This window comes from Panicum hallii, chromosome 9 (genome assembly GCF_002211085.1).
Source record: "Panicum hallii strain FIL2 chromosome 9, PHallii_v3.1, whole genome shotgun sequence".
In the NCBI taxonomy this organism is placed as follows: Eukaryota; Viridiplantae; Streptophyta; class Magnoliopsida; order Poales; family Poaceae; genus Panicum; species Panicum hallii.
Genome location: NC_038050.1, coordinates 22,029,139 through 22,039,707, shown reverse-complemented (window position 1 = coordinate 22,039,707; position 10,569 = coordinate 22,029,139). Strand labels below are relative to the sequence as shown.

The following is a 10,569-nucleotide window of genomic DNA, read 5'->3' as shown; positions in this document are numbered from 1 at the left end:
AGGCATAGGCACGACAACAACATCACAGGCGGAGGCACAACACCATATACACAAGCAACATCACATGCAGAGGCACAACAACATACACAGATTTATCTTTCATAATAACACAGGCACAACAACATATACAACACAGGCAAGCCTCTCAGGCATACAACATCACATCACAGCAACATAGGTTCATATTTTTGCATAGCATAATTAATATTTGTTCAAAAGGAGTACAAAATCTTGGATCACTAAACACTTGACAATACCGGTTTCGGAAGGCTTTTAGTCTCAGGAAGGCTTTCTCGGGGAGAAAGCAGGTTGGGGAACTGCTCCCCTGGATTGTTGCGATGAACTCTCCTTTCTATTCTGACTGAAGGAGGCAATCAATTCTTGAATGTTGTCCATTGCATCTTGGTTGATGGGATTTGTGGTCACTTCAAATTCCTGTGTAGTTGTTTAGTAAAATATAACAAATTAGAGTCAGCAACATGCAGATCACTAACACCATGGAACAAATAAGACAGAATCCAAACTATCTACATGCAGGAAAAAAATTCAGTCAGAATAGATCTGTACCAAGGATCCTCCACTTTTAGTATTTCCATAGCTACCATCACGTAATGTGCTGTGTAAAAACCATTTGTATTACCAGAAGATTGCTGGTGGCACTACCATAAAATTAGACAGAGAAATACAAATATAATTTAGTGGAGAATGAACAGGTCAATGCAGAAATCACCAACACACTTAATCCCTTATATATTTGTACTTAACATGCACTTACCGGGAACTTGGAGACATGTACCAATAAGCTCTTACTTGCCTTCCCCTTAACTAGGTATGAATGAAAAGCCCTACAAGCATGGAAATCGGACATTGTTTATGCTTAGTTATTCACTTTTCAAAGTTTATTTATGAAATATGGTGAAGGATATGAAAGTATACTCACTCGTCAATGACTTCTTTCAACAAGGTATGATCATGTGGCTTGGATCTGAGAGAATCGAAATACAAAACCTTGCTCCATTTCCGAATAATTACCACTAATATTCAGTGGTCACGTGGGTTATGTGCAAACATGATTATCTCCTTCTTAGCAAAGTGACGGAAGGCCTTTGTCACATAATCCACCACATAAGATTTGTTAGATTGTATGGTGGACAAGGACATTAGCTCACGATCAAGGAATCCCGCAGGCAAGGCCTTTGCCTTAGTTTCAACAATCATCCATCTAAGAAAAAAAACAATGTCAAGCAAACATATGGAATGAAGTAAACTACGTTACCCTAACTAGTGCTACATGCTGGTGGCACACATAGAAGAGGAATTGCAACTTACAATGTGAAGCAGCGCAGAAGTGACACATCCAATCCATCAATTTTGAAGAGGTCATATAAATCATTGAATCCAACAAGGAAACACTATGTGTCCAGTGAATGCAAAAAATGGCTACGCTTGTACTTGACCACAATGCCATTTTTCTGATTTCCCAAACAACCTTTCAAGTAGTGATCATGGAGACGAACTGTTGCAGTTCCAGCGCTAAGCAGTTCTGCCTCTGTTAGCATAGGTTGTCCATATTTGAATTTAGGGTGCGCCTCAGTCCATACCATTTTTTATGCACCTTTCTTACGCTGTTTCTTGGATTCCATGGCAGCAGCAGCCTTCTTCACAGCACCCGCATCAGCCTTCTCAGCAAGGGCATTAGAAGCCTTCTTCTCTGCAGCAGCACTAGCAGCCTTCTTCTCAGCAGCAGCACCAGCAGCCTTCTTCTTAGCAGCAGCAGCAGCATCCTTCTTCTCAGCAGCAGTAGCATTATCCTTCTGTTCTGCTTAGGCTGGCTGCTTTTGGCTGGCTTCTCAGCAGCAGATGACTTCTAGGAGCTTTTGGCTGGCTGGTGCTTCTGAGAATTCTCAGCAGTAGTCTTCTGAGAGTTTTTTGATTGGTGCTGCTTCTGTGAATTTTCAGAATCGACCTTTTGCTTCTCCCGCACACCCTTTTTATTGTCCTTGCTTGGATCCTTTGAAGGAATTAAGGCTGCACTCTTTGCACCAGATGCGCTCTTTGTGCTGTCATTTTGCGTAGTATGGGGTTGTTGGGCTAAAAGTCCTCTTGCCACACTTTGAGAAGAAGCATCCATTGATCCAGGGTTCACTATAATATGACGCCTCCTCCACTGTATCCTCTGCAAAAGAGCTTGTCCAAGAGTTCTGATCTCATCATTTGGAGCAGGTTGAAACACATGATCTTCAAAGTTGCAGTGTACATACTTAACCTTCACCACTACATAATCATCGAGAATTGGGACTGTGTAGTTCTCTTTGTTGTGGATAAACCAGACCCCTTGCAACCTCAATTTGATAACCTCCAGGGTAGATTAGAAGCCTGCAAAGTGTGGGCTCGGTCAGAATATCTATAGAATCAGGTCCTATACCTCGCATCAAGTCCATATCATCAACATCATCTTCTTTGTTCTCTACATCTAGATTTACAGGCTTTGAAGCGGACGCACAGATGCTCCTCCTTCCGGGTGTAGGGCTTGAATTCCTGGAAAATGGTTGTATCTGCAATCCTTGTGCAGCAAGCATTTTCATTACATCCTCTGTCACCTCAACCCTGAGCTCAACCTTTATTTTTTCCACATCCACCAAGCTGGTCCTTTTCCTCTTCCGGTACATAGATGAGAACTGTGGCCATGTGTACTTCCAGCCCAGGTAGCTGGACATACCACGACCCGCCCTGGTTGTTCAGGGCCCAAACAAGAAGTTAGCACATCTTGCTCCCTAACCCAACTGATGCCAGAAGGCTCTGCATATGGATGCTTCTCTTTGATCCCATGGATTAGGGATGCCTAGAGCAGTTAATTGGCTGTCCTCTACCTCCCATTGTGCTAGTTTCCCTTCATATGCTGATGAACCCATATGGTGGTTGTGCACGTTCTTTTCCCAAAGAATCTTTCCTTTTGAACTTTCTGCTTGGGCTGCTTCAGATTCTTTCAAGTTCACAAACTGTGCCCAATCCTCCAGTTCAATGTAGGGGTGCTGCGCAAATGGTTCTAGTCCATTTGCGATAGAATTGCACACAAGGTTGCTCTTGTGGACCCAGCAGTCTTCATCTCTAGCGGGAACTCCAAGTAAGATGTGACATCCTGATCAAATAAACTCCACTTTTCCGCTTTGCTTAGGGTATTGAACTTTGGCATGACCAGTGAGATCCTTTGTCTACCAATCAGACCAGCAACCCTCCGCAACCTCAGTATCTATCTTCTTTATGAGGGCATGCTCCCTTCATCAACAATTGTGACTATCATCTTGTCCACTGGCCACTTTGTTGATGTCCTTGCCTTTCTGACTCGACGCGTAGCCCCAGGCTGCTGTTGTTGATCATCAGATCCAGGCTCCTCCTCCTCCTCTTCATAATTAGATCTAGCCTTCTTCGCTTCATCATCAGATCTAGCCACCCCAACCTCAGCTTCATATTCCCAACTTTCTTCACCATCGGAAGTCATCTAACAATCATGGGATGATGAGAGAGTTGCATAAAAGTTCAAATCATCAAGAAAAGTAATATTATTGACTTGCAGATACATCTAATATGGCCAATTCAAATCATGCATAGCAATAGTACTCTAACCATTTTGAGGAAGCGAAGCAATGGTTATATAAAGGGATTTTCTTTTTCTGCACATAGAGAATGGAGAAATGAAGGGCGGGAAAAGGAAAGAAATAAGTGAAATATTGTAAAAAAAAACATGTTGTGACAATAATGGAGCCAGAAAGCATAAGAAGCAACTCTAATTTATCTATGCAAGAAGGATACACACATCTAATATTTTAAATAGCGGTTTACATTAATGCTAGCAGGAAAGCAACTAAAGATCATCTTGGTTTATAAAAGCATATAAGGTAAAAAAGGTTAGTTACATGCTGCAAAGGTCTGATACCATGCCCTATAATAGTAGAAATGTCTGCTACACCAAGGTCTCAACGCACCATGAACCCTAACAAATCCAGCATGAACCCTAACTAATCACCATGAACCCTAACTATTTCAGCATCAACCCTAACTAATCCAGCATGAACCCTAACTAATCCACCATGAACCCTAACTATTTCAGCATCAACCCTAACTAATCTAGCATGAACCCTAACTATTTCAGCATTCTACCCTAACTAATCCAGCATGAACCCTAACTATTTCAGCATTCTACCCTAACTAATCCTACACAAGGGATTAGAGAGGGGCTTACCAAGTGGGATCCATGGTTCTTGATGGTGGCCGGTGACATCGGTGCGCGCGCGCGGCGAGCTGCAGGGGCCACCGACGGAGAGGTGGGAGAGGATGCCGGCAAGTGGTAGAAGTAGCTATAGCCAGCACAAGCGAACACGCCCGAAGGGGGGAGGAGGGGCGAGGGCGGCGCGGCCGGGAGGAGGGGTGACAACGGCGCAGCGGGGAGGAGGGGGCGACAGTGCTGCGGGGAGGAGGGCGATGGCGCCACGGCTGGGAGGAGGGCCACCGGCGAGGCGGGGAGGAGGGGGCGATGGTGCCATGGGGAGGAGGGGGCGCGGCGAATGAGGGTGAGAGGCGGGCGAGGAACCTTAGTGGGAGGTCCTCTTGGGCCTTTTGGGCCTCTCTCACCAGCCCAAAAAGACAGCAAAAAATAGTACGACCTCGCACTTCGAACTCATGACCTTTCACTTTGATATCTCTCACCAAAACATTGAGCTGCTATAGAATTTCAGTACATGTTCTCTCTATATTTTTATCTATCTCTACTACATGCGCAAACCATTAAACAACAGCGCCGCCTGAGGGAGTCTCACCTCACTTCTCCTCACCTGCCAAATCAGATCGAGCTGCTGCACCGCCGGAGAAGGAAGCGAATCGAGAGGTGAAGCGGTGGTCCAGGGAAGATGGCCGGTGGGAGGTCCTACATGCGCAACTGAAATGGGAGGTTCTGACCCAGCGAGCCGCAGCGCTGAGGAGACGAAGTGCCACCATGGGGACAAGAAGCCCGTCGTCAAGAGGCACGGCGACAAGAAGCCCGACCAGACGTCCTACAAGCGAGACTCCAGCAGGAGGTTGTTCCGCGCTTCCTCATCGGCGCAGCCTCGCCGCTATCCGGCAGACTCCATGACACCGCGCTCGCTGATCGATGTCCCTCCACCTCCAGGCGTGTACATCAACCTTGTCGACTCCGATGATGACTCCGGAGGCCATAGCGGTGTCGACTCGGGACACCACGGCGGCGGCCACTCTGGACACCATGGCGGTGGTGACTCCAGACACCATGGCGGCGACGACTCTAGCGACCATGGCGGCGATGACTCCAGCGACAACTCCGGCAACCCTGAGGCAAGTGTTCCTCTTTTTCTGTGGCGAATTTGATACTGATTTGCTACTGAATTGACGAACACCATGACTTGCTATTGAAACCTTGCACAACACGAACATTGCTACTGAATATCTGTTATGAGGCATGCATGTGATTATGTGTTAATCAAATTAGCCATATGACCAATTGCTCTGAATGTCCATACAGTTTTTATTAACCATATGTATATGTTAATCAAATTAGCCATATGAACAATTATCTGTCAATCAATTTTTAGTGTTGCTTGTTATCTGATCATGACTGTAAAAATCAAATTAGCCATTAGCCATACTATGTCCATACAGTTAATGTTCAAAACTGCATGAAAAGACATATCAACAGTTAAAGTACATTTCCTCATATCAAATTTTACTCATCTATTTAACTTTGTTCCAGGGAAATGTTGTATCACACAAGGACATTGAGCAAATTTGGGGAGAAATGGCAAAGCTCGAGGAAAAAGTGGAACAAGTACAAAAGAAGAGGAAGAAGCATATTAGTGCCCTGGAAGTTGGAGTTGAAGAATTGAAAACAAAGGTGGGTGCACTTGAAGAAGCACAAGACAAGACGGACCTAGCCAAAGTAGGACAGAGGGTGTGTGCCCTGGAAAATGCAATAGCAAAATTAGAATCCAAGGTGACTGCACTTGAAAAGCCAAGGTGTGCCCTTGCCTTTGAGGTTGGAACTTCCAAACAGAAATTGAATGCCATAGCTGATGCACTTGCAAAATTAGAAGCAAAGGTGGCTTCACTTGAACTGATGCATGGAAGATGAAAAAATGAAGATGAATACCTTTCTTTTGGTTTGTAAATAAGTAGGTTTACGCTGTCTGATGATCTGAACCTGAATGATGTACTGGGTGTGGATGTACTAGGTGCGAGAACCTGTCATGAACCTATGTGAAATCTGGTCATGAATCTGTTTCTGAAATGTGATCATGAATTTGTTTGTGAAATCTAGTCATGAATCTGTTTCTGAAATCTGTTGTCATGAACCTATGTGAAATCTGTTATCATGAACCTATCATGAAATCTGTTTCTGAAATCTGTTGTCATGAACCTGTCATCAAATCTGTTTCTAAATCTGTTGTCTTGAACCTGTTGAGGAATTGGAAACAATTGTCATGAACCTGTCATGAAATCCATGAAACTAAGGAGAAAAAAGGAAGAAGGCATAATGAGGTGTCCCAAATCAGATTTAGATTGAACTCAAACAAAGAAACAAATCAAAAATCTAAAGGCATGACCATCTTACGAATTTCACATATTCTACAAAATTTATCTTACATCATCTTACAAATTTCACATATTCTACAAAATTTATCTTACACCATCTTATGAATTTCATATATTCTACAAAATTTATCATACACCATCTTACAAATTTCATATATTTTACAAAATTTATCTTACACCATCTTAAAAATTTCGCGTATTCTCAAAATTTATCTTACACTATCTTACAAATTTCTTACAAATTTCTTATATTCTACAAAATTTATCTTACGCATGCCTCATCTTTTGTTGACTTGTTGTTTTGGCCCTTTTTTCCGACCTTTTGCCACAATGACCCCTTCTTTATGGTCGGATCGTAGATAGGGAGTTTTCTCACTTTCTAGGATAACGGGAATGATGCGGGGACCAAAAAGGAGGGATTTTGTTGAATGGATTCAACTCCTCCTCAATGACACCATTTTCAACTCTAGTAACTCATTTTTTCCCCGGGAGAACCATGTGTCATTTCTCGTTCCTCGTGTCAGTCACATAGAAGACTTGGGAAACTTGATCAACAAGTACAAATGGCTCTTCCTTGTATCCAACTTGTTCTAGATCTACTATGGTGAACCCATACATGTCTTTTGTTACACCCTCGGCGCCCTGAACCCAACGACATCTAAAAGTTGGCACCTTAAAGTCCGAATAGGTGAGCTCCCATATCTCCTCTATTTGTCCATAGTACGAAGCCTTCTGCAAATTGTTGTCAATAGCATCTATACGAACACCACCATTTTGGTATGTGCTTTTATTATCTTGGGCAATGGTGTAGAAGGTGTAGCCATTTATGTCATACCCATGATAACTAGTGATTGTGGACAACGGACCACAAGCCAAACTTCTAAGAGCATCACCTGTCCTAGAGTCTGACTTTTAGATCCGATCTCTAAACCGAATGTTGAATCCACTCACATGTGCCTTAGCTAGCCAAGCTTCGTCCCGCTTTGGATTCACTTGACGCAGGTGCTCCTTATGCTCATCGATGTATGGGGACACTTCTACTGTGTGTTGCAACACAAGAAAATGTGCTTGTCGGTAAGAATTCAGGTCAGGAGTGAATGACTTCTCCCCAAGAATACCTATCCCAGCTAACCTTCCCTCATGGCAAGATTTTGAGATGCCAATTGGATTACTAGGATCAACGTAATCAATACACCAGTCAACTACCTCCTCAGCAGAGTAGCCCTGAACCATACTTCCCTCGGGATGGACTCGACTCTTTGTATACTTGTTAAGAGTGCTCATGAATCTCTCATAAGGATACATGTGATGCAGGAACATCGGGCCTAGGTACCTTATCTCATGCACTAGGTGAACCATGAGATGTACAGATACGTCAAAGAATGATGGTGGGAAATAAGCCTCAAGAAGACAGATGGTCTCAAAGAAGTTCTTTTCAAGATCATCCAATGTCGTATCATCAATAACCTTCTGATAGATTGCATTAAAGAAAAAGCACAAGCTCATGATAGCCCTTCAAACTTTTTCCGGCAATATGTCCCTAATAGCGACTGCAAGCATGGTGGTGAGCATAACATCGCAATCATGAGCCTTCATTAGGAGAAATTTCTATTCTTTCGCATGGACAAGTTTTCTGACGTTGGAAAAATAGCCAAACGGTACTTTCACACTATGTAAGAAATCACATAATTCCTTCTTCTCTTCCCTGGTTAGATTTACAGCAGATGCCGGTAACTGTGCACTTTTGCCATCGAGAGAAAGCTCAAGTCTAATGTCCAAGTCTTCTAGGTCAGCTCATCCTTTTTCATGATCCTTTGTTTTGTACTTATCATTCATGAGTGTTCCAAGTAGACTTCCACATACATTTTTTTCACATGCATGTCATCTATACTGTGACGGACAGCTAAGTCTACCTAGTAAGGTAGCTTCCACAAGATTGACTTTTTCTTCCACTTGATCTTTGGATCATCTTCTTTGTTGCACTTTCGCTTTCCAAGGGTGGTAGTGCTTTTCTTGCCATGGGCATTGGGGAGATCCTTGACCAGATTGTAGACATAAGGCCCACTAAAATGCCTAGGAGCAGATGCTAACTCTCTCGTGACATCAAATTGATGTTTCATCTGTCGGTATGCATGTGATTGGGGAAGGAAGCGTCTATGTGGTACGTACACCTGTTTTCTTGAGTTGTTGAGCCAAAGAGTCTCGATGTCATCTAAACAATGGGCACAGTCCTTTTCCCCTTTGCACTGCCCAGACATAGAACGGCCACCTGGTATATCAGTGATGGTGGTGAAGAGCATGCCATGTAGTGTGAAGGGTACTCTCTTGTATGCGTCGTAGACCTTCACACCTTCCAACCATAATGTTTTCAGATCATCCACCAACGGTCTCAGATACACATTGATATCAATGCACGGCTGATGCGGACCTGAGATGATCATTGACATCATCATGTATTTCCTCTTGTTGCAAAGCTAGGGCGGAAGATTGTATATCGACATTAACACGGCCAGACACTGTGCTAGCTACTCATCTAACCGAATGGATTCATCCCATCTATGCTTAATGCAAATCGAAGATTCCTCGGATCTTCAGACAACACACGATACTTGAAATCAATGATGTGCCATTGGGATGAATCTGCCGGGTGCCATATGTAATCATCTTGCTTGCGGCCCTCCTTGTGCCAACGCAATAGCTGTGCGTCCTTTCTTGATGAAAACAAACACTTCAGACGAGGAATCAAAGGGAAATACCATGCCACCTTTTGAGGAGTTCCATACCTCCTTTCTTCATCACCCCCATCATTTCTTTGCTTATATCGAGACATTCCGGACTTAGGGCATTCGGTGTCGTTTGCATGGTTGCCACAAAATAGAATGCAGTCACTCTTACAAGCGTGTATCTTTTCAACCTCCAATCCCAAAGGGCAAATGTTCTGCTTGGCCTCGTAGGTTATCTTAGGTATCTCATTGCCTTCTAGCAACATATCCTTTAGCAGATCCAACAAAGCCTTGAAACCCCAATCAGTCATATGATGGATGGCCTTCAGCCGGAGCTTGAGTGATGTGAAGAGTTTCGTGTACTTCTTTTTGCATCCTGGATAGAGTGGTGTCTTCATAACTGTCACCATCCTTTTCAGTTTATCAAACTCCAAGTTAGTATACCCATCGTACCCCATGGCATCGCGCACCATCTCATGCAATTGGTCGGCCACATGAACATAGTTGCCACCAATTTGTATTAGGTCATCCTCACTGGGCTCATTCCCAACAGTCTGATTGTCAGAGTGTACTTCCTCCTCCAATTGGTCAGCCACATGAACATAGTCTGATTGTTGATTAGCAGAGGTTTCTTGATGCATACGATCGGCCTCAAGGTCTCAAGAATTACAACCTTCTTCGCCGTGCATATTCCAACACATGTAGTCATCCATGAAACCTCGAATGATCAAATGGGCATGCACATGAACTAAACTTGAGAACTGTCTGCCATTCACACAATCAATAGATGGACAACTTATGGTGGACTTGTGCTGATTCGACTTATCTACCTCTGCTGCAGCTATGAATGACTTCAAACCAGTTAAGTACTCGCCACAAGTACGGTTCTTAAGGTACATCCACGTCCGGTCTGCCATCTACATATTCAAGCATGGAAAAAATATTCTTCCCATGTCAAAAGTGGCCACAAAAATTTACATGTACCAGGCTAATGTAAATATGAAGTTGTGCATGAATAAAAAAACACCTTGGGGCCAGGTTTGCAGCTGGTGAGAACGGCGTGGAGCGAGACGTGTGTGTGCGGCGCGGCGTGATGCAGTGGCTGAGGACTGCAACAACAAATAAAATAATAAATATTATTCAAGCGTGTACTTATACATATATTCAATTACATGTATTAAGCAATAATAGTGTAAATATGAAATTGGGCATGAATAAAAAAGTAACCTTTCAGGAGAAAAGCTCC

The 10,569-nt window shown here is 43.4% G+C and overlaps 1 protein-coding gene and 1 long non-coding RNA gene across 3 annotated transcripts; one reads left to right on the top strand and one right to left on the bottom strand.

Moving 5' to 3' along the window:
• Positions 1-362: 362 nt before the first annotated feature.
• LOC112877443 lies at positions 363-4,481 on the bottom strand. Of its 2 annotated transcripts, XR_003225486.1 has the most exons (7): positions 4,241-4,481; positions 3,625-3,671; positions 1,330-3,499; positions 941-1,222; positions 776-845; positions 568-659; positions 363-435 (listed from the first exon to the last, which is right to left on the bottom strand). It is a non-coding gene; the product is annotated as an uncharacterized LOC112877443 (long non-coding RNA). The 2 variants fall into 2 exon arrangements; XR_003225485.1 differs by having other exon boundaries at positions 1,330-3,671.
• Positions 4,482-4,938: 457 nt separating this feature from the next.
• On the top strand, positions 4,939-6,139 carry LOC112872942. Its single transcript, XM_025935978.1, has 2 exons — positions 4,939-5,346; positions 5,762-6,139. Exons 1-2 carry the CDS (start codon positions 4,939-4,941, stop codon positions 6,137-6,139), a joined length of 786 nt encoding a protein of 261 aa, XP_025791763.1.
• Positions 6,140-10,569: the final 4,430 nt, after the last annotated feature.

Bases quoted from the DNA above. Each gene is read 5' to 3' on its own strand.
- LOC112872942 (XM_025935978.1), top strand. From the start codon at position 4,939: ATGGGAGGTTCTGACCCAGCGAGCCGCAGCGCTGAGGAGACGAAGTGC. The intron at 5,347-5,761 runs GCAAGTGTTCCT...ACTTTGTTCCAG, and splicing joins ACAACTCCGGCAACCCTGAG to GGAAATGTTGTATCACACAA.